This window comes from Solanum dulcamara, chromosome 8, assembly GCF_947179165.1.
Source record: "Solanum dulcamara chromosome 8, daSolDulc1.2, whole genome shotgun sequence".
NCBI classification, from domain to species: domain Eukaryota; kingdom Viridiplantae; phylum Streptophyta; class Magnoliopsida; order Solanales; family Solanaceae; genus Solanum; species Solanum dulcamara.
The window spans coordinates 10527396-10550944 of record NC_077244.1 but is presented as its reverse complement, the minus strand read 5'-3'; the positions used below and the strand labels follow the sequence as shown (position 1 = coordinate 10550944).

General features: G+C 34.7%; 1 protein-coding gene across 1 annotated transcript in view; it reads left to right on the top strand.

Annotated features, from left to right (window-relative positions):
* Positions 1–23046, top strand: part of LOC129899794 (uncharacterized) — a 56640-nt gene extending 33594 nt beyond the window's left edge. The window contains exons 2-6 of the mRNA XM_055974808.1: positions 21455–21559; positions 22170–22283; positions 22395–22517; positions 22603–22753; positions 22883–23046. Coding sequence (XP_055830783.1) covers positions 21455–21559; positions 22170–22283; positions 22395–22517; positions 22603–22753; positions 22883–23046 — 657 coding nt within the window. The remainder of the gene's footprint in view (positions 1–21454; positions 21560–22169; positions 22284–22394; positions 22518–22602; positions 22754–22882) is intronic.
* The last annotated feature ends 503 nt before the right edge of the window (positions 23047–23549 follow it).

Sequence of the window (23549 nt, the reverse complement as noted above, 5' to 3'; positions counted from 1 at the left end):
GATGAAAATATTCTTCAAGTACTCAGGAATCTAATGGTGAATATCTTTTGAAAACAAGCTTAAAATGAGTTCACAATCCGAATTTTGATAGAATTGCAGATTAGGCAAAAACCCCAAAAATCTCCAATTTGAAATCCAAATTTTGAAGTTAAAATCATACTTTATTCAATACTAATCAAAGTTATAAGTTGAAAATGACTTACCCAATGGTTGTCCACAAAAAATATCCTTGATAATCACTAAACCGAGCTTAGAATATTAAAAATGGTGAAATCCTGTGTTTTAGAAAAGGTCACTGTTCAGACCTCAATAACTCTTTGCAATCTTGTCCATAAGCTTGCGAACGCAAAGGTCAACAGTCAACAGGGTCCGCGATTGTAACCCTTCCTCCGTGAACATGAAGGTTAACTCAGAGGACCCTTCATGAATGCGAAGTGATTCCACAAACGCGAAGAATATACCCAGGCATAAGATATCAGCAAACATCCACAAGGCATAATCTCGAAATGGACCCTCTAGATTATTTCGGAACCCCGTGAACACAAACCAGATATGCTACCCTACTAAATTCGGCACTCCGGACACAATGGAATCATCGGATTTTGAATTCGAGGAATCCTTGACCTAAAATCCAATAAGTCATAACTCAACTAGTTTCGACAGTTAAAATATCCAAAATACTCTCAGGACCTCTAAAATTTACAACAAACCCATTTCTAGCATTACAATCACCTCCTAAAACCAACGAAAACATCAAAAATCCAATCCGAACACCGAACCCCAAACATTGACCAAACTCAAACTTGGATCAAACCTTAACTCAATTTCCAACTTGTGACCAAAAATCCATGTTTCAACTCCAAATCTGACCCCAACAGCTCCCCTCGACTATTTTCACCTTTCAAAACTGATAAAATTGACGAAATTCAATTTCGAGACTCGAAACTCTAAATGACTTCAAAACTCATAATTTGACAACTTAAATCTTTAAAACTCATTTCTTTAGCAAAACCTCAACTTTTTACAAGATTACCAAAACCAACTTACAAACCCAATCTAAATTGATTCATAAAAACTGATGGGAGGGCTACAATGGTAATTTTGTAAACAAATATTGAAAATAACCTTCAGGGTCATTACATTAGGATCCTTGTATTATGGATAAATGGATCTTGACATAAACTTGCTGATTCATCAAAATTTTCATCATATTAACCATGTATAATTTGAATTTTTCCAGTAAAGTTAAAGTTTGAGAAATTGAGGATTTCAAGGTCGATTTTAACTCTATTTTTTATTATGAAATTTCATATTTGAACTTTCCTAAATATGGGTAAGATATGTTTCAAGAAATATTTCTGATTTGAGTCGAGGTTTTGGATCTGAATATTGAGGATTTTCTCAAAAACTTGAATTTTAGTAAAATTAATGTTTATGGATTAATTTAAACTCCTTTTTGTAAAAAGTTTTCGCCAATGGATTCCTAATGATTAGAGGAACGTTTTCATATAAAAATTTCTATATTTGCCTTTCGTTTTCAGAATTGAGTTTGTTTCGATCAAGTTTGGCCCAGTTTTCAATTTTTTTTTGATTTAGGTGTCGTTAGACTCATATTCTTATTGGGATAGCATATTTGAATAGATTTTATTGATTTGGAGCATTGATGTAAGGGCAAGGCTCATATTTAGGAGTAGTTGGGGTTAAATTCGAGGTAAATGAATTTCTAAACCTATGCTTAAGCTTATAGGATCATGTATGCGTGTCTTATGTGTTGATGATTAATAGAAAGTGGTTTGGAAACTATTTTATATTAAACTGACTTGATAATGAAGAAGTTGGTAATAAATTGCAATGAGATATTTTAACATGTTGTATTCGATATTAATTAATCCCTGGCTTATTCTATACAATTGAATATAATTGTCGAGATATGAGTTATGACTTATTGATTATATCATTCCATAATTGTTTTTATGGACATTGCCTATTTTCATTGGTTCTGATACTTTGAGATGGAATTTTATTTGATTTTTATGCTAATGGGAAAAGGTTCCAGCTAGAGATGACTATGCCGATTGGAAATGTCATGACCCAAAAATCGAGGTCATGATGGCACATATATCAAACCCCATCCCAATGTGTAAGTTGAAAAGTAAAACCATACGATACTCCCAAAGGGATGTCCGGCAACAAATAAATGCAATAAAATGACAATGATGAAATTAACCAAAAAACCTGGTCACATAAGTTTCAACGCATCTTAATACAAATCTGAGTCGGAATACACAGTATAAGTCTCCAAATATTGAAAAGACTATAAAACAAAAGATAGACTAGTGGCGGTCTGGATCCCAAGATCTCACCACTGAAGTGAATAGTAAATATCCACAAGAGAAGAAGATCAGCTACCACGCAGGATACCCTGACTAGGATCTGCATCAAAAGGGACACAAAAGTAACCGTGAGTACAATAAACATGTACTCAGTAGGTTTAACTGACTGAGTATAAGGAATTAATCAAAAATTATAAAATAAACTAATGCTTCCACCTGCACGCAGAAACTTCCACTCGAGCTACGCTACCGCCTATTTATATAGAACAGCGCGAATAAAGTTAACATATAAATATAGTTCAATATCACAATTAATAGATAGAAAAAATATCACAGGTATGAATCCATTACAATATATTATAAGGATGCAGTGATATGATTGTACGATGGGATCAAGGTTGTTGCGCTACCTATGGTATACACCTGCCGAGATGTGCTACCAAGAAAGACCCATGGGGGTCTCGCATACCATATAACTCATTACAATGTCAATGTATCAACTACCTCACCACCTAGCCTATGGCCAAGGACTCAAGATACTAATATCTCAATCGCTTACCACCTACTCGTGATCAAGGATACAAAATATGTCATATTTTATTTCTCAAGAAGGATTTCCACAGTTCTGAACTTCCCAATGACCAATGTTAATATGAATGACGATGAATGCATTTACAACATATATGGCATGGAGGAAATGTTTAACTCAACATGTTGTACAAGATTCAAAGTTCTCAAACTTCACCGAAATATGACATTCACCCTTAATAGATAGTAATGGGAAGAAAATACTTCAATTTGAATGTTCACCTCTTTCTCAACAATGTTTCAATACTCAAACACGCTCAAAACACCTAACTCAACCCCTCAAGTAGGCATTACAAGTCAAATAACCTCTTCACATCTCTAACTAAGTTAAGTCATGGATTACACATTCTCAATCATAGATAAAATATATCATAAAACCCCCACATGGGCTACACAACACATATAAACCCTCACATGGACATCATAATATAAATTATCAGTCTTAAACTACACTACAAACCCATCTCAAAGTCTATAATACAGAATTTGACTAATCACCCCAACTCAGCCACAAGAAGGATAGCCAAACCTACCTCAATTGTCGGTACTTCAGTCGAATGCTCTACCGAATGAACAACCTTTGAATACGATGCTCGAGTGATAACCCACTGTCGAGAATGAAATATATGCATCATAAGGAATCCAATGCCACTTATATTGATAGGTATCGAACCCGAGGGTAAAAAAAAACCAAAAATTGACTAATTTTGAAAGGGTCAAATCTAAAATTTGATTGTAAAATCATATTCTACTAGTAATAAGGAACGCATGGTTGAAAAACCCATAAAAATAGTACAAACGAGTTAAAAATCATCAATTTCCTTATTTTTGAATTAGGGAAGAAACAAGAAGTTTCAGAGTTTGAAACTAAAATTTAGGAGTTAAAATCATCAAAAATAATTAATGAAAAAGGAAGGTTTTAGGTTAACAATCACCTACCCAACGACTTTACTCGAAAACCTCTTCTGAAAATATCTCCAAGAAGATCAAGAACAAAAAATGGTGAAAATGGGTTTTCTCTCGAAGTTGAACATTGTTCAGGCAAGAATTGTGCATCACGTTCGCGAACCACTAACTCTCACGATCGTGAAGCACTAGACAGTTGCCTATTGTGATTACATTCCCTCCATCACGATTGTGAGAAACAACGAACTCACACTTTGCAATCGCGTGACCTTAGGTCGCGATCGTGAAGAGCAAATTAAGCTTCACTAGAAACAAAATCTGCAGCTAAAACACAGTCCAAAATACTCTTGGTTGGACCCTCGATAATAATTTGGGCTCCGATAAAAATAAACTGGATATGCTACTATACTGAATTCGATATTCCAGACTCAATGGAATCATCAGAATTTGAAAAGAAGTTGCTTTGGTTAAAGTACCCTCCCGAACCCTTTATTGGCCTAAAACTCAACTTTTGGCCTAAAAACTAAAAATTATGATTAAGGTCTCGGGGCTCTAAGTCAAGGTTCAACTACACCAAACTCAAGATTGCAGACACAACGAAACTAACAAAATTCTCATCCGACGCTCGAATCTCAAAATATTGACGGAAGTCAAACCAACTCATATAAAACCTCACCTTTCAACTTAAGACCTCAAATTCACATGTAAACCCCAAAATTGTTTTCAACGACTCTCTAGACTAATTTCCACATTTTAGAGCTGATGGAACTGTAGGAATCCTGTTCTAAGACCTGTAGCTCTGTTTGGTATCCAAAACCACTTTTAACATCTTAACTTTATAAAACTCAAGAATTTTCCCACTTTCCAACAATTAAGACTTTAACACATTCAACCACACAAACTGAATAAATAACACTAGAAAATGATGATGTTCATCCTCAAACATAAGATAAAGGAAACTATATGGAGTCTCAAAAAGTTGAGGGTAACGATCCCACATATCAGAGAATAACTCCCAAGTTGCCTCATCAATAGGTCGATCCCGCCACTGCACCTTGACCGAAGCGATCTCTTTGGTCTTGAGCCTGCGAAGCTGCCTGTCTAGGATAATTACCGGTTCTTCCTTATAAGTCAAATAGGGACCTAACTCCACCGTATCAGAAGAAATCACATGGGACTCATCGGTATATACTTCGAAGCATAGAGATATGAAACACTGGATGGAAAGTTGACAGTTTAGAGGGTAAGGCCAACTCGTAAGCTGCTTCCCCCATTCTCCTCAAAATCTCGAATGGGATGAAAAACCTTGGGCTAAGCTTTCCTTTCTTCTTGAACCTCATCATCCCCTTCATGGGTGATATTTTAAGCCACACATAATCACCCACCATGAACTCTAAGAGATGAACCCTCCTATCAACATTACTTTTCTAATGACTCTGGGCTGTCAATAGTCGACCATGAATCAAGCGTACCTATTCTATAGAATCTCTGAGTAAGTCAATATCAATCAATCAAGTACAACTAAATCAAACCACCCAATGGATGACCAACACCTACAAGCATATAATGCCTTAAATGTTGCCATTTGAATACTGAAGTGATAACTGTTACCATAGGCAAACTCCGCTAAGGCCATGTTTTGGTCCCATCGTCACAAAAATTAATCACACAGGCCCTAAGAATATCCTCCAACCCCTTAATAGTCCGCTCGGACTAGCCATTGGTCTGGGGATGAAATGCTGAACTGATATCTAGTCGCATACGCAAACTATGCCGCAATGTCTCCCAAAAGTGAGAGGTGAACACTAAACCCTAATATGACACAATAAAGATAGGCACCCTATGTAAGCTAACAATATCACAAAGATAGATCCTAATTAACTGCTCTGTATTGTAGCTAGTCTTCACCGAAAGGATATGGGCTGATTTGGTCAATTGGTCCAGAATCACCCAAATAGAGTCATACTTACCCAATGCCATGGGTAATCTAGAGACAGTCCATAGTAATACACTCCCACTTCCACTTGGGATTGGGCATCCTTTGCATAGGACCACCTAGTTTCTAATGCTCATACTTTACCTGTTGGCATCTTCGTCACTATCTGGTGAATTGTATACTTTGAGCAATGAGCCTCCCCCAATATCATATGTACCCAATCACCAACCTTGGGCATACAAATGAGACCATTAATCCACAAAACTCCCTCCGAATCAAGAGAGGCTAATTTTGCTTCACCATTCTACATTTTGTCTCGAATGACCCTCAACTTATTATCCTCAAACTGGTGTGCATGAATCTGGTCCATCAAAGTCGACCAAGCCTCCACAAAGGCCAAAATCATATGATGCGTAGAAATATCAAGTTGGACCAACTGCCTATCTAATAACTAAACATCCAAAGCCAAAGGCTTCTCATCCTCCTTAAGGAAGGATAATTACCCATACTAGATGCTTTGTGACTCAGGGCATCCACTACCACATTAACTTTTCCAAGATGATAAAGAATGGTGATGTTATAGTCTTTCAATAACTCCAACTACCTACGCTACCTCATGTTCAGATTCGGCATAGAAAAGATATGCTTAAGGCTACGGGGGTAAGTAAAGACCTTACAATGCACACTATAGATATAGTGTGTCCACAACTTTAGAACAAACATCACAACCATCAACTATAGGTCATGGGAGGATCGATCTTCTCTTGTAACTTCAACTATCGGGAAGCATAAGCTATTACTCTACCCTTTTTGCATCAATAAACCACCCAAGATGACTTCCAAAGCATCACAAAACAGAACGAAGGCCACACCTTCCTCGGGTAAGGCTAGAATAGGTGCTAAAGTCAATAACTCTTTAATCTTTTTAAAGCTCGCCTCACACTCATCATTCCACTGAAATTCCATGGTATTTTGAGTTACCCTAATCAATGGGGTTGTAATAGAAGAGAAGGCCTGCACAAACCGATTATAATAGCTTGCCAACCCAATAAAGCTCCGTATATCAGTAATCGAAGTAGGCCTAACCTAGTCACAAACCACTACAACCTTGGCTAGATCGACCATAATACCATCCTTTGTCACCACATGACCCAAGAATGCCATGAACTCGAGCCAAAACTCATATTTGGAGAAATTTGCACACAACTTCTCCTCTCTCAATCTCTGAAGGATTGTCCTCAAGTGACTAACATGATCCACTTCATTCTTGGAATAAACCAAGATATCATCAATAAACACGATCACAAATGAGTCCAAATAAGGTCGGAATACTCGGTTTATCAACTCCATAAAAGTAGCAGGGGCATTAGTCAACCCGAATGACATAACCACAAACTCATAATGCCTATAATTAGTCTTGAATGCAGTGTTTAGGATATCAGATCCTCGAACTCTCAACTAATGATAACCCGACCTGAAATAAATTTTAGAGAATATTAAATATCTAGACAGTTGGATGATATTTAGACTGTACTCTTTAATGGTCATACCCTCTTATTTCAAATTCACAAACTCTTCCACTTTCGCTTCCCTCAATTCCTTAGGAAAGAAGTGGTCAAGAAAGGCTCCCTCAAATTCATTCCAAATAGCAGGCTCAGCATCTTCACCTGTACTTTGTTCCCACTAGTTATACCAGATGTTTGCCACGTCCTTGAGCTGATAAGACACCAACTCAACCCCTTCGATCTCCGTAGCATGCATAGCTTACAGGATCTTCCACATCTCATCAATAAATTTTTAGGGGTCTTCATCAACCTTAGAACCCGTGAATGCCAGCGGATTCATTCTCAAAAAGTCTCTAATTCTTGTGGCAGCAGACAACTCTTGGGAACTAGAACTAAGAGTTGGCGAACTCTGGTTACCATTGCGGGAATCTACTAATTAAGTGAGCATGTCAATTTCTCCTCAAAAATCTGCTTCCGAGGTTGGTGCACGCGAAGTAGTAGACACTTGAGATGCCTTAGCATACCTTACAGGTCGGCCCCTATTCCTCGATGGGCGCATTTCTGACTGTGGAATCTCTGTATTATCAGCATTTCTCTGGCTGGCAGTATGTTTAGGAGGCATTGTCTGCAACGTATAAATACATAAATTAGAAAAGAAGTCTTATAGAGTATAACTCTATCGCACGAGTTCAGAGAATGAAAGAAGTGAAACAATTTTTAATGTCTTATAGCCTTCTGATTATAAGTGTGGTGCACAACACACCCATAAGCAAGACTCTACTAGACACAGCTTCATAGATTCCCTAGGACTCTTGAACTATGTGCTCTAATACCATGTTTTTCATGCCCCGGGAGGGTACCCTAGACGTGGATGGCACTCGAAAGCCATTTCTGTCCTTCAAGCAAACCACTTGGTCCAGTCATACTTTTATTTAGTCATATTCTATCAGTGGAAGACTCAATCATAAGGATACTATTCATAATTTAGGGCCAAAGGCCAAACAAATACTCAATCAATAACTAACTAGACTAAAACTAGTCAAAACGGACAATTCAACACTTCCACACACTAGTCTATAAAGCCTATATCAATAATCTAGGAGGTGCCAATGACAAGTTCATGGATACCAACAATCAAAATAAAGGAAACAAAACAAAGCTATAAAGATAATCTCGGTATCCTCCAAAAATTGGGAGGACTCACCAACTAGCTGGAAGTGAGAAGATCTTCAATGGTGCATCGATTGATGATCTCTAGTACCTGTCTCTGCATCATAAAATGATGATGGCCAAACAACGTCAGTACATGGAATGTATGAGTATGTAAAATGGCCGAATGAAACAAACATCAAGGAAGAATCAAATCAACTCAAAATCTCAACTCCAGAGAAAGAACAACTCAATCAAGTGTCCTAAGTCTAAACAGGGATATGATTTAGACCAGACCAATCACATACAATTCAACCTAATCCGACTCGGAGTAGTATCAAGACCTATATGGGAGTTTCTCTAATCAGACAACCATCACTTATGAGCCAGTGATAGTATAACAAGCCGACGTTGTTGCCACGTCCATTCATACCTTGCCAGGGTAGGAACGAATAAACCAATCATGGATCCATATCCAACCAAGTCCTATTATGTCAGGACAATAATTTAGGAAGCATCCGACTTTAACGGTTCAATCCCTTCCTATGTTTGGCAACGTAGTTATTGGATTTGAGTTATTACTTACTCTTACCCAATTCGGTGCTCGATACTCCTCCCAAGACTCAATGTTCATAAAACTCCATCCAATGAACTCAATCTAATCATATTGACAAGTCTCATTTGGAACCTTGTCAAATCATCAATTATATCACAATCAAACCTCCTCCAATCATACTATTCGATCAATCTCAATCGTATCTTTCAAGTGAAATTTAAAAATACATTTATAACATCATACAATCCTATCCAATCATTCCTGTATTTATTTAGCAAATCCTTCCGGGACTCATCAAGACTCCGAGGTTCTAAATCAATAATTTAGGGTAATCAACATATTTAAGAAAATTAACATATTTAAAGAAATCAACATAGTTAAGAAAATCAACAAAATATGTTTAACCACTCATATCAATCAACTCATACCAACATGTAGGACATCACTTTCTTAACTCTACAACATCAACATAACAAAAATTAAGATAATAGATGAAAAGACTTATTTGAACATAAGCCTATCAAGAAAATCCATTTTTATGAACATTTAACCTCAAAGAAGGTGTAGGGCACATGGGTGGACTCAATTCATGCTTTGAGTAGCCTTACATACCTTGGTGAAGACTTTGAAGGAACCTTGATTTTGGGTCTTCAATGGAAAGCTTGAACCTTAGAAATTCTTGAAGGCAATTTCTTATTGGAGATGGATTGAGAGAGAAGAGAGGATGTCTAGGCCTTTTTGGGAGAGGCAATAGACTGAAAATTATGGTCCAAATCGTGACCAAATCAGTGTTTATATAATTGGGGAAAATGTCCTATTTGCCCTTGCTAAAAAATCTAGAAAAATGGGCTAAAATCCTCCTAGCGCTATAGTGGCGCGCCGCGCCACTGCAGTGCCAAGTCGAATATAGGCTTAAAACCTGCACATATGATTGTGGGGCGTCGCGCCAAAGACCAAACTACTGAGGCTTGTTCCTGGTGCTATAGTGGCGCATCGTGCCCTTGCAGCGCCAAGCCTAAATTTTCTGGGTTCTGTAAAATGGGCTTAAAAACCCTGCACATCTAATAGTGGTGCATCGCGCCAAGGACTAAACTATTGAGGCTTGTTCCTGGCTCTATGGTGGCGCGTCGTGCCACTGCGGCGCCAAGCCCAGGTTTTCCTCAATTATGGTCTAGGCCTGAAATTCCTACAGCACTAGTCCGTCATAAAATAGTCATAACGTTTGACTCTGAACTCCAAAAAATGCAATCTTGGTGGCATTGGAAAGAAGACTCGAATACCTTTAATTTAATAGGTCATGGTCTACCTAGTTCGTTACATTCAAAAAGATAAGGTCGTTGGAAGTCGACACTTATACAAACTCATTCGGAAACTTAGCCAAGACGAGTTCTTTGGACTTGGCTTGGTTCTAGGGGTCTCTCATGACCCTAAATCACATCCAACACTATCCAATTTCTTAGGAATTGGTCCTAACTCATGCATGCACTTTACAATCGTCTAGTATGACCATATACGTACACGAAGAATGGTCTGAATTTTAGTGAAAATTTTTGGGGGTGTTACAGCTACCTACCTCTACCAAAATTCACACTTATTGAATTTAACAAACAACTAACGGTTCTTTGGAATCTGCATGACAATCCTCAAATGGTTTGCATGCTCATCTTTGCTCCAGGAAAAAAATCAAGATGTCATCTATGAAGTGAATGAAGAACATACTTGAAATTGTTTAAACACCTACTTCATCGAATCAATAAAAGCTACAAGAGCATTTTTATTGTAAAAGACATAAGCACATTGTCACTCTGAGTTTGAGATGTTGATAGCCTGACTTGAGGTCAGTCTTAGAGAAAAAACTGGCACCCTTAAGCTGATCAAACAAGTCATCAACCTTGGGGATGGGACACTTATTCTTGTTTGTGACCTTGTTGAACTGATGATAGTCCATGTACATTCTAGAGACCCATCTTTCTTACGCCTAGAGAGAATTAGAGCACCCCATGAAGGGATGCTAGGTTTGATGAAACCTTTATCTTGAAGGTCATTTAACTGATCTTTCAACTCTTTAGTCTCAATTAGATCTATTTTGTATGGAGTAATAGAGATAGGCTGGGATCTGGAAAAAGGTCTATTCCAAAATCAATTTCTCTTTTGGGAGAAACTTTGGAAAGATCATCAGAAAATACTTCTAGAAATTTATTCAGGACTAGAATGGACTGAAGAATTAGGGTTTCAAAAATAGAATCTTTAACCCAAACTAGATAATACATATAACCCCTGGAAATCATCTTTCTGGCCTTAAGGTAAGAGACAAATCAACCTATAGGTGCTGAGGTACTACCCTTCCATCCAATAATTGTCTTATTAGGAAATTGAAATTTAACAACTTTTAGTTCTACACTCGACTGAAGCATAACTTGAGTATAACTAGTTCATGCTAAGAATGATATCAAAATCAGGCATGTGTAGCTCTACTAGATCAACGGAGGTGATATTTGGAAAGATAGAAACTGGGCAATTTCTGTATATCCCCTCAGCTAAAATTTACTCACCAATAGAAGTATAGACTAGAAAAGGTTCTAACAATATTTTGGAACTACCATTGAAATTCGCTACAATATAAGGAGAAACGAAGGAAAGTGTAGCTCTTGGATCTAACAATGCATATACATCAAGATAAAAGGATGTAATATCAAAGTGAATACATTAGAGGAATCCTCCTGATCATGTCAAGTCTGTAGAGTATATAATGTCTTGGCATTGTCTGCCACAAGAACTAGACAAGGTACCCAACTAAGTTAGGTGATCTGCTGAAGCTTCTGATCTATTAGGCTAATTCTATTGAAGAATATCTCTGCCCTTGCCTAGGGACAATGGGAAATCCCTCAATTTATGACCAGTCTTTCTACATCTAAAACAACTACCATTGTCGTCCATACACTCTCCCGAATGATTCTTACCATACTTCTAGCAAACCTCATAAGAGCGACCACTAGTTACACTACCATGAGACTTAGAACCTGGTGTTCTACCCTTGTTCTCAGATCTAAACTTTGGCAATGGAGCACTAGCATATGACAGGGCTGGGTTAGAAAGCTTCGGTCAAAATTGAGAATGACTACCACGTCCTAATTTTTGAGATGAGTAGTCCACACTATCTGTCCTATCTTGTTATCCCAAGAACTTTCCTTGAGCTTTTCTTCCTCAATATGTTTAGCATGAGTCATCAAACGCGAGATATCCAACTCCTTGATCAACATCGTAGTCCTACATTCCGTCATCATCATCTCAGAAACACCAAAGACAAACTTACTCATACGTGCCCTAGAGTCGGCCACCATAGTTGGAGTATACATTGAAAGTGTAGTGAACTTTAAAGAATATTCTTTCACAGTCATATTGCCCTATTTCAAGTTAATGAACTCTTGGGATTTTGCTTCCTTAAAATTGAACATGCATTGTAGTGTAGTACTCTTTAATAAAATTGAACATGGTCAATATTATTAGTAACTATATCATCATGTTCATATTTTTTGAATATTTCATCACTCCTTTGGCATTCTCGCAAAATCCTTTGTAGATATACGACATTTTTTTTATAAAATATAAACTTGTAATTTTCGTATTTGAAAAATGTGAAATCATGATATGAAACTTTTAAATCAAGTTTTTTGGAGAATTTGGAATTTCATCTCATAATTTAAAATCACAAGATGAAATCACATTCATCATTGATTTCATTTCATAATTTCAAAATCACAAGATGAAATTGCATGTCCAAATACCTACTAAATAAGCATGGTACTTTTGATGAAAATTGAGCAGACATTGAAATAGCATAGAACACTTGACTTAGCATCACTACTCTTCTCAAACAAGGTTATAAATAAATATATTAAAATATAAATTGGTTTGTGTAACCATTGACACTATAATTTCTTTTAACAAAAATAGAAAGCAATTTTTTTTATGTGAAGATGCTAGATGAGTTACAAAGAAGTTTGAATTTCTCAAGAAAATCATTGCTCTTGTTATTGAAAGCATAAGACTTGTGGAAAAAGAATCTATTTCTTTATTTTTGGGATATTCTAGAAATTTTATTAAGTTTTAAAAATATTAAGTAACATACAAAAATTACTAGCAAACTAGCAATTTCATCTTTATTCGTTAAATGATATCTTTTTGATTATTTCCTCCAATATTACATCACACGATTTTTATTTTTTGTAATATATATATCTATGTGTTTCATATTTTCTTATAGAATATGGGTAAGCAACGCAAAGTTGATCGTGCAGATGCAACACTGGAATTCCCATATCTTTTATTGCACCACAAGCTGGTACTTCACAGGTAAGCTTTGGAAAATTCTTCCATTGCTTAATATAAATATTATAAGGTATTTAGTTCTCTTTGTATGAAGACAAGTACAAATATTTGTTGATCTATTCAGGAATAACTTTTTAAATATTAGTTATCTTATGGAAGAAAGAGATTTTGTTTTTCTAGAGGTAACATATCTAAGTCACTAACACCAACAACATTTAACTATATCTAAATCCAAAAAAATTGAAATTGGTTATATCAATTCTCATTTCTCTATTTAAGCTAAATTGATTATGTGATAGTCATACAAATAAAATGAAAAGTAAAATAATGTCAAAATCCGAGACTACTACATGTGCTTAGAGCCACAAGTGATCCCAAGCTAACATCATGTTATGGCATGACACTAAGAGAATATAACTGAATATGGAACTAAACTAAAATAGTCTAAATCATCATTAGAAAAATATTTGAGAACACGTAAGCAAAAACCAAATGTCTGTCCGAAAAGCCTCTAGTAATAATGAATTTATAGAAAAAACCCCTAGCTAACTCCATCATCTGAAAAACTAAAGGTAAAATACTAGAAAGTAACATAAAGCTCGTCCTCGAAAAATGAGGACTCACCAAAAGCTACTGCACACTGACTGGATCTGTACTAACCTCGTGTTGGATACTCAGCACCAGAACCTATATTATCAAACAATATAAAAAGAAATTATCTAATCAGTACTTTGAATGTACAAGGTAGAAGGAATATACATAACAAACAAGATAACTAAACGTGCTGAATCGGCAAAACATGCTGATGTAATAAAAAAATAACATAACATGAAACTAAGATATTCTGAACTGAAATACATAAATACCTGGTCATGCAATAACAAAAAACTGAATGTAGGAGATATTGAAACCAAAATATAATCATGTGAGCTACTGCATAGACTTTAGTGAATTGCCCCACCAAAGGGCCCAATATACTTGCCATGGTATAAAGGCTGAGTCTTACTAATGTGGATCCACTAAGACAGTATCTATCTAAGACAATTATATGGTGGCACGTAGTTTTGTGACTTAGAAATTGCTACTAAAGGTCAAGAAATGCTGATCGGGATCCTTGATCTCTAAATCTACTCACTCCTCAGTATTACTCCCATAGAAAATATGAAATCAATTGAAGACAGTAATAATCTGATAAAACTGGCTTATAGTGATATACTGAGTAGCTCATGAATCATGATGTAAAACAGATAATAATCTGAAAGACACTTTATCTGAAAGAATCTAAATCATGAAACATTATAATATGAAAACAAGCTTTTGAGAAATCATAATTCTAAGACATGAAAATACTTGTATACTAAGGGTTCATAAAATTACCATTGGAAACAGAGAATTGTAACTAAATTCATGCAATTGAAAATCATACTTGAAGAAGAACTGGATTTTAATAAGAACCTATCAAAATCATAGAAACCCTAGGTGTGGAGAATCACAGAAACACTAGGTTTGGAGAATCATAGAAACGCTATGTTTGGAAAATCATAAAACTTGAAGAATTGGAATTTTCTCAGGAATTAATAGGTGAAGGGATACCCACTGATAAAATTCCACATGCTTGGAGTAGAATCACTAGCTTGAATCTTGAATAGTGACTTTAAGCTTGGAACCCTTGTTCTTGCTTTGAGAGAAGACTTGAGTGATAAGAAATATAATTTGAGTGAATTATGAGGGAATGAGAGACTTAGGCTGGTAAGAATCACTTAATCCCACTTCAGATAGCCCCTAATGAAATAGTATAAGGATTAAAAAAATACTGAAAAGCCCCCAATTAAAAACTGTCAGACAGCTTCTACGAGGGCCATCTACAACCATAGTTCTATCTATGAACTGTAAAAACCTGCCCATATAAACCAAAGGGAAATTCTAGGTTTCTAAACCTTCAACCACGAGACCTGATTATGGTCCATAGATCGTATTACGATCCATCTTGTTTGTTCGTAGAAAAATCTTACTAAAATACATAGTCTTTGAGGATTGATCTATAAGGCTCTTTCTACGAACAGTAGTTATAACTAGGACTCGTGGATAGGCTTCGTAGAACTCAGATACATGTTTGAGTATTGAAGTTCAGGACTTTGGTTTACGACCCATATTATGATCTATAAAACCATCCATGATCCATAATTTTCTCTCATACTGTTCAATTCAAATTTTCTAAGTTTTTGAATCTTGATTGATGACCAAATCTACGACCGTAAAACTTTTTATGGCCTGTAAACTTAACTTGTAAACCTTGGACCTTTTTTCTTGATTTTCTGAAGTTTATCTACGGATTGTATCTATGAGGATACTTCTATTTACTACCCATAAACACCCTCGTAAAACACAAAATTTTGCAGACTTTGATTTTTTTATGAAGTATTCAATTGTTGATCTATACTTAGGGACTACTAAGATGTTATTTCACAACCCAAAAAATGGGTGTGATGGCACCCATATTATCACACCAAGATAGGTCAGTGTAAATAACCCTCGATAAGATACATGTGGAAATAAAAAAGGAATAAAGAACTAATCATAACCTAAATGCGTGGAAAAAAAATAGTTCAAATGCCCCCAAAGCCTAGTGTCATATGTACAATTCTCTAAGTTTTACAATAGATTCAATGAAATAAAAGTCTAAATGTCTCTATTTCGATAATAGAATAAGGATATAATGAAAGAGTCAGTGACTTCTACCAAGATGACAAGCAGCTACCTCACGAACTCCAATAACAAGCCTCGGACGAAGATGAGAAGGGTTAATAAAGATGTCCCCTACTCATAACAAACATAAGTGTAGAAAGCAAGGTAGTGAGTACCAAACAACAACATTACTTAGTAGGCAACCCTATCTAACCCTAGGTAGAGCAATACTGAACTAATGTATTCCCAACACACAAACAAAACCTCCATATACTAAAACCTGCATAGAAGTTAGACAATCCAACCTAGCCATTCACAATATACAAAACAACATATTACATATAACACATCACGAACTGCACCTCAACATATACATATTATCATCACATAATTTTGTATTCAATAATCACAAGGCTATAACCATTCTCTCTGAAAGTTCAAGAAGGAAAGGATGAAGTATAATGCAATATAGTGCAATGTTATATAGAGTGATGCATGCCCGTTCTAATGATAAACACCAACAGAATATCAGGTCGGGACCCATGAGACTCTTATCAATCCGTGCACCTACCACGACGCATGGAACCTTCTCTCTTTCTTAATGTTAATCTACCATGATGTGTGGCAAAACTATTAGAATCAATGCAAAAAGATATGTACAATGCTCAAAGAAATGATGATAACTTTCACACCAACAACCAAATCACAATTAACTTTGGCACATCATCAAAAGAGAGTCAATATAACCCCTAAACCCATTCTTGGCACACGTAGCTAACATCACTATATCAACGAATTCCTTTTTACCTCATATTATCATTCATAGAGTTCAACCAACGTTTAACAATGAACAATAATTAACTTTTAATACCTTAACGAAGGGTTAAAGAAGCCCACTTGCCTTAAAAAGAAAGAATTCAACTCGACACTTGAGCCTCCCCTCTATGATGGGCCTTTGAATCAACAAAATTTCAATAATTATAGAATCCCAATAAGAAATCATGAATCAATGATACCCATATTGATAATTTTGGGAATCTAGTCCAAATCACCTCAAAAAGCCAAATTACAAGGGTTGGGGGGTAAATTTGGATTTTTGTATATATTCATGATACTTTAAGTTTTTTTTGGAACTCACCGGTGAAAACTAATTTGAAAAAGAGTTGGAAACGAACTTTAAATCTCAATTTTACAAAAAATCCATGTACTTGAGAAACCCGCAAGGTTTGAATGCAAAATCAACAATTAGGTGATTTCATTAAAATAATCAATGGGTAATGAAAGTTTGAAGTCAAAATCACTTATCCAATAAATGAATCTTGAAAAACATCTTTATCGCTCCTGCCGAGCTCCCAAGGTCTAAAAATAATGAAATGGAGATGAAACCCTAATTTTTGAGAGTTAAATCTTTCCAGGGCTCTTTACTTATCATGATCGCAACTCCCCTCCTTAGGATTGCAAAGAGAAGAGTAATCAACTCATTAATCGCAATCGCGACACTAGACCACACATTTGTTATTCACCACCAATAGTCCCTTCGCTATCTTGACACCCTACATGCTATCATGAATCACGTGAAATTACACCTATGCGATCGTGAGATAATTCACGCGATCGCAAATCGCAATGAAGACACCAGTATTAGCAGCAGTAAAAACACGAAGGCACAAAACTCTTTGAATGGACCACGGGATTCACTCAGAATCCCGTACGCATAAATCATATATACTACCCAATTAAATTTGATGTTCCAGACTCAATGGAATCATCAAAACATGTATTTGAGTTCTCATTTACCTGATACCGATTAAAGCTACAACTAACTAACCTTCCACTAAAAAGACCAAAATGCCCTATTAACCTCCAAAAAATAAACCAAAGCTCTAGTTATGCCTAAAATCGCTCCCTAAATCCAATAGAATCGACAAAAATCAATTTTGAGCATTCGAAAGTCAAAACTAGGCCTTAAGTACCACTCACATCATAACTCAAGGATCCAAATTGCCATAAAAATCTTGGAACTGAAGGCAACAACCCTCCGATACAAAATTCCGCATTCTAAAGATGATGGAATCAACAGAATTACATTCCGAAACTCGTAGCTCTAGGTGTCACCGAAACTTACTTTTAACAACCATAAAGCTTTCAAAACTCTAAAACTTTAAAGATTCTTAACTTTTCGATCCCATTTTAATTTTAACCTCAAATATTGATCAAACATGACTGAGCGACTAATGGGAGGAGTAAAACAGTAATTTTCTAAGATTTTTTAAAAATAACCTTCAGGGTCAGTACATCTTATAATAATTTAAATACATACAAAAATAGTAATAGTAGTAGTAGTATTAGAGGTTCTCTAACAAGTTTAAGACTTCATTTCTCTTTTATGATTATACATAAGATGTCAAAATCTAAATGCATATCTGAATAATAAAATGTGCGTGAATCTCTAACTAGACATCTCAGTATTAAGATGATGTATTAAGATATGAATAGTAAATAATAAACCTGTTGTTATTGTACATCTGAATATGTAAAAATAAAAATTCTCTATTAAAAAAATTAATAAATATAACATTTAGGAAATATGGCTAATATGACACTTAAACTATGATCAGATTTGTTGTAACAAAATCATACTTTACCGGTGACCTAGTTCACCCTTTGAATATATTTTAAAGAATTTTGTTTTACTTTTATCCAGTGTGACACAAACCTAAACTCGATTATGGAAGAATATAATGATGGATGAAATTAAATTTCAAAAGATTCAATTAATTTCTTCTAGGAAAATCGAAGTGTGAATTAGAGGGTTTCCATTTTCACTTTGTTAGAGAATGTAAATGATTGATAATGATTGAACAATTGTTTTGTTTTTTTATTTGGCTCACCCGCTAAATGTCAAAAAATGCTTTACCAAAAATATCCAAGGAATTCATAGGACCTCCGTAAAGTATGAGTGTGTTACAACTAATTTGATCATACTAAAGGTGTCATTTCCCATAAAAATTAATAAAAACAAACTTAATCTAATACTAAATCAACAAATTTTAAGAAAATTATATGGTGATTGGTGATTGTGATGGCTAGTGGTGGTAGTTATGTATGAAAATCGAGGATGGTACCTTGACTAATGATGGTGTCATGGATAGTTGTTAGTAAACTGTATTGAAAACAAATAATGAAACACCAACAATAAATACTGAAATAAAAGATAGAATCTAGAACAGAAAATAAGAATAGTGTTTGGTAAAATTATGTAAGAACAAGAAATTGAGCCTACTGAATGCACAGTGTGTCCTTAAGGAAATTATTCCCCTCAATGTACCAAAGGTTTTGGAATCTTTCCACCTAGGATAGAACGATTTACTCACCAGAATAGCGGTACAACAAATTATGGTTACTGCGAACTACTTGATGGTTGTATATCACACGAGTTTTAGGAAGTGCAGAAAGAAGAAGAAGAAGATGTTATTTCAGAAATTTCGTATGGAACATTCTGAGGATTAACAGATATGTATAGACTATTTGCACCTTTTAAGAAAAGGCACCTGTTGGAAAAATGTTTGACTGTTGAGAAGAAGGTTTGCAACTTTTCAGACAAGGTTGCAACCTTTCAAAAATCCGTTGGAAAAATGGAGGGAAATATTTTTAAATTAATCCGGAAAAGAAGCGGGTCGCAGGTCATGGGTTAGGATTTTTTCACTTAATTAATTAAATAAATAAATAATATTAATTAATTAAAATTTAAAGGAAATTTGGTCCAAAAAGATTATCAATCAATCATATCAATTGACCAAATCCGAATCCGAATCTGAATCCAAATCCGAATCCAATCCAAATCCGAAGCCAAAGTCGAAGCTTCCAAATTCGAATCCAATCCGAAGCCGAAGCCTAAGCCGTAACCGTAGCCGTAGCCAAAGACGAGCCGAGCCGAACGAGCTATGACGACGACAACGCGAGGGGAGACCCTCTTCTTGACCCTTTAGCAACATGAAGGAGTGTTTCTACTTTTAAGTAGGAGAGTTTTTCTTTCCACCACCTATGTGGGACCAAAGCTTATTTAATAAAGGAAGAGAGAACAAATCATTTTTTTCTCCATGTCTTTTTCCCTCAATTTCCCGTTCAAACTATCAATTAAATCCAACAATAGTTGCTATATATTGGTAATGTTGGTAGTAGAAGATAATGGCTATATTTTGGTGGTGGTTGGTAGTTGGATGATACTTGATAGCAAATACTTATAGTGAATGATGATGGTGGTTGAAAATATATAGTGGTGGCTTATGATGGTGACTGTCGACATTGCTTGATGATTTTTTTGGTATTAATGATTGATATCAATAATAATTGTAAATAGTAGCTAGCGTTAGTGTTGATTGATTGTAGTGATCGATTGGTAGTGGTGGTGGTTGAGGGTGGTAGTTTTGGATTGTTGATGGTTGTAATTAATAATGGAGTACAATGATGACGGTAATTGATAATGATAGAGTATGACAATAGCGGTGAATAGATGGAATTGATGAACTGTTATCAGTGTAGAAACCTTTGAATAGACATGCTAGTGATATTAGACATTGTTATAGATTTAGTTAAGTCCTCATTTATACTAAGAAATGGTAAATATTTTGAGACAACCTTCTTTCATATGATATTTAACAACTCTACTTACTATAGTTTCACATGAATGGACCGATTCATCTATCTATGAAACAACCTATGACATGACCAAACTACCTCAAACGTTCTTCTCTTATTTTATCCTTATGAAAAACATGTATACTAGGTTTTTGACTAAAGTTGATAATTATATTAATAATAACTACATAGAGTCATTTCATATAGAGTGCAATTAATTACATAGTAGTTTTCCAATTTGGAAATTTACTACCAGTACTAGTAAGATAGATCTATGTTTTTCATGATTGTTTCCTCTCTTTGTCTAACCATCTAATTTTATTTTTCTATTTTGAAGGATGCAAGTTCAAGTAAATCTAGGTTTGTACAGAGGAGATCAATCATCTTAGGTTTAGACAAATTAAAAGAGAAATAATTATTGCTATAGTGGGAATAAATTTTATTTGTGATAAATCTAGAGGTTGCGATCGCTTTTAACAATTTTCTTAGAAAGCTTTTAAAATTGATTTTTGCCCAAAATATTAATTTGCTTAGAATGAAATTCAAATTTAGGATGTAACTTTTAACTCACATCCAATTATTTAGTGACTCTTAAGAGATGCATAACCAAAACCATCTTGTTACAGAATACATAAGATTGATGGACAAGTACATCTTTTTGGGCATTCTAGCACCTTGATTAAGTTCTTAAAATGTTACTTGACACATATATATAAATTACTAGTAAGCGAGCAATTTAATTTTTTTTCTAAAAACCTTCTCCATTTACTTCACACAAAATTTCATTTTACAAAAGATCTAATTAATTTTTTCATATTTTATTAACTAGAATATGGATAAGCAGCACCAAATTTATGGTGATGAAGATGCAACATTAATAGAAGTTCCAATATCTTTTATGACATCAGAAGAATCAGAGGCTGATGTTTTAGAGGTATGCTTTTTAAAAGTTCCTCTTTTTTGTTTGAAAATTTCCTTAAATTATAAGTTGTTTTTATCTATTCCTTTTAAGACATATACAAAATATTTTGAGGAATTCTTGAACAAATTTTTAATGATAATTGTGTTATGAAAACAAGAGAAATGTTCTTCTCTAAAGCTAAAACATATGGATTGTATCACAACAATGTTTAAATATGTCAGATTGATAATAATTAAAAAAAATATATTAGTGTAATCTCATAAAATGGGCTTTGGAGAGAACAAAGTGTACACATATCTTATCATTATCTTGGAGGTAAAGTGATTGTTTTCGATAAACCCTTAGCTCAAGGAAAAAATTGTCCAATGCAGTATAGATATATATGAAATATATAAATAATAGTAACAATAATAATACTTTTAAAGATTGTCTTACAAGCTGTCTAGAATTTCTTTCAAAATTCATCTTATTGTGCTGGCCAGGCCATGATCCTTTAGAATATAAAATGGTGATGCTCCAATATCTTGTGTTTCACTTGATGTACTCCATCCAGAAAATTACCTTTTGAGAATAAATTTTGGACGAATTTGAATTCCACAAGTACAGCTTGTTTTTGTTGCAGAATGAGAAGATACCAAAAAATATGCATTACATGCATACATATACATTTGAACAAAGAAGGCAAAACTGGATCATCAAGAATATTTCTCGTAGAGACGGTTCGATATTTAATTACGTAAGTTTCCATTTGAATAATATACATGTTTCCTGCCAACATAATTGATTACATAAGTTTTCTTTGATGAGATTGTGACAAAATAAACATTTAATAATTATTGGCAAACAGGTCTACCATCATTTGGATACAAAGAAAAAGTTTCGATCTATGGTAGAGGTTTATAAATTTATTGTATATCGGGAAGTTCATGAAAAAATGAAGAAATTACGCGAAAATGAAGAAACCTTGCAGGTTATTAGCTCAAGAAAATTATATTAGAATAAATAATGAGATCGACTCTATTTATGCATGGTCATTAAAAGGGTTTAATTTGCAGGTGACACCGAGAAGTAAACCACATGTACGCGGTAAAAAATTGATCAAACATTATGTAGTTAGAACATGTACTGAATCTTGCAAAGGGGTTTACATAAAAAATCGGGGAGAACCTAACTACTTATCCGAACGTGATATCCCTTTCAACATTGGTAAGAAAAGTTAAGGAAGTCACAATAAAACATATAATTCCTCAATATATTGGTATTATTATTGATGTTTTCACGTTCATTGTCCTTGCCCTAGTTGATTCTTATAATTTTATGATTTTTTATGGCCAGGGAAAAAGAGAAAAAGAGCAAACAAAGATTTATATGGACATCAACAGGTGACCTTGGGAAAATATTCAACACATGTGAACTCAGGAGATGCTGCATTAAGTAGTCATGTACACTATTTTCTTTACCTAAGGGATTTTGAGCTCAAACCCGGAGGCAAACAATGAAATACCTAGAAAAATTATAATTGTATTAGTTATTCAACTGAATATTGATGAAAGTTATTTGTCTTAGGTTATTTATGAAAGATATTGAATACTGACTTTGTATTTGTGCATTATGCATAAATATTTGGTCTTCCTATTTCTAAGACTAACAATTTTGTTTAGCAAAACTTTTAGTACTCCTTTTGTCCCAATATTATTGTTCATAGTCATAATCTAAAATATAATAAATTGGTTAAAATATTGATTGAACTTTTGTACCCTTATTAATAGACAAGGTTATCATTTTGTTATAGATATAATGAGTGTTTATATTTTAAAGAAAAGTTATGAGTCCTAACTTTGGGACCAAGTCACTTTTTCCCTATAAATAAAGAGGTTTTGTACATTGTAAATTTATCCTTCAAGAAATATAACAAGTATTCTCTCTCCTCTCTACTATATTCTTCTTCTTATTTTATAGTTTTATAACCAATTATAAACATGAAACTGCCCTCGATCCTCAA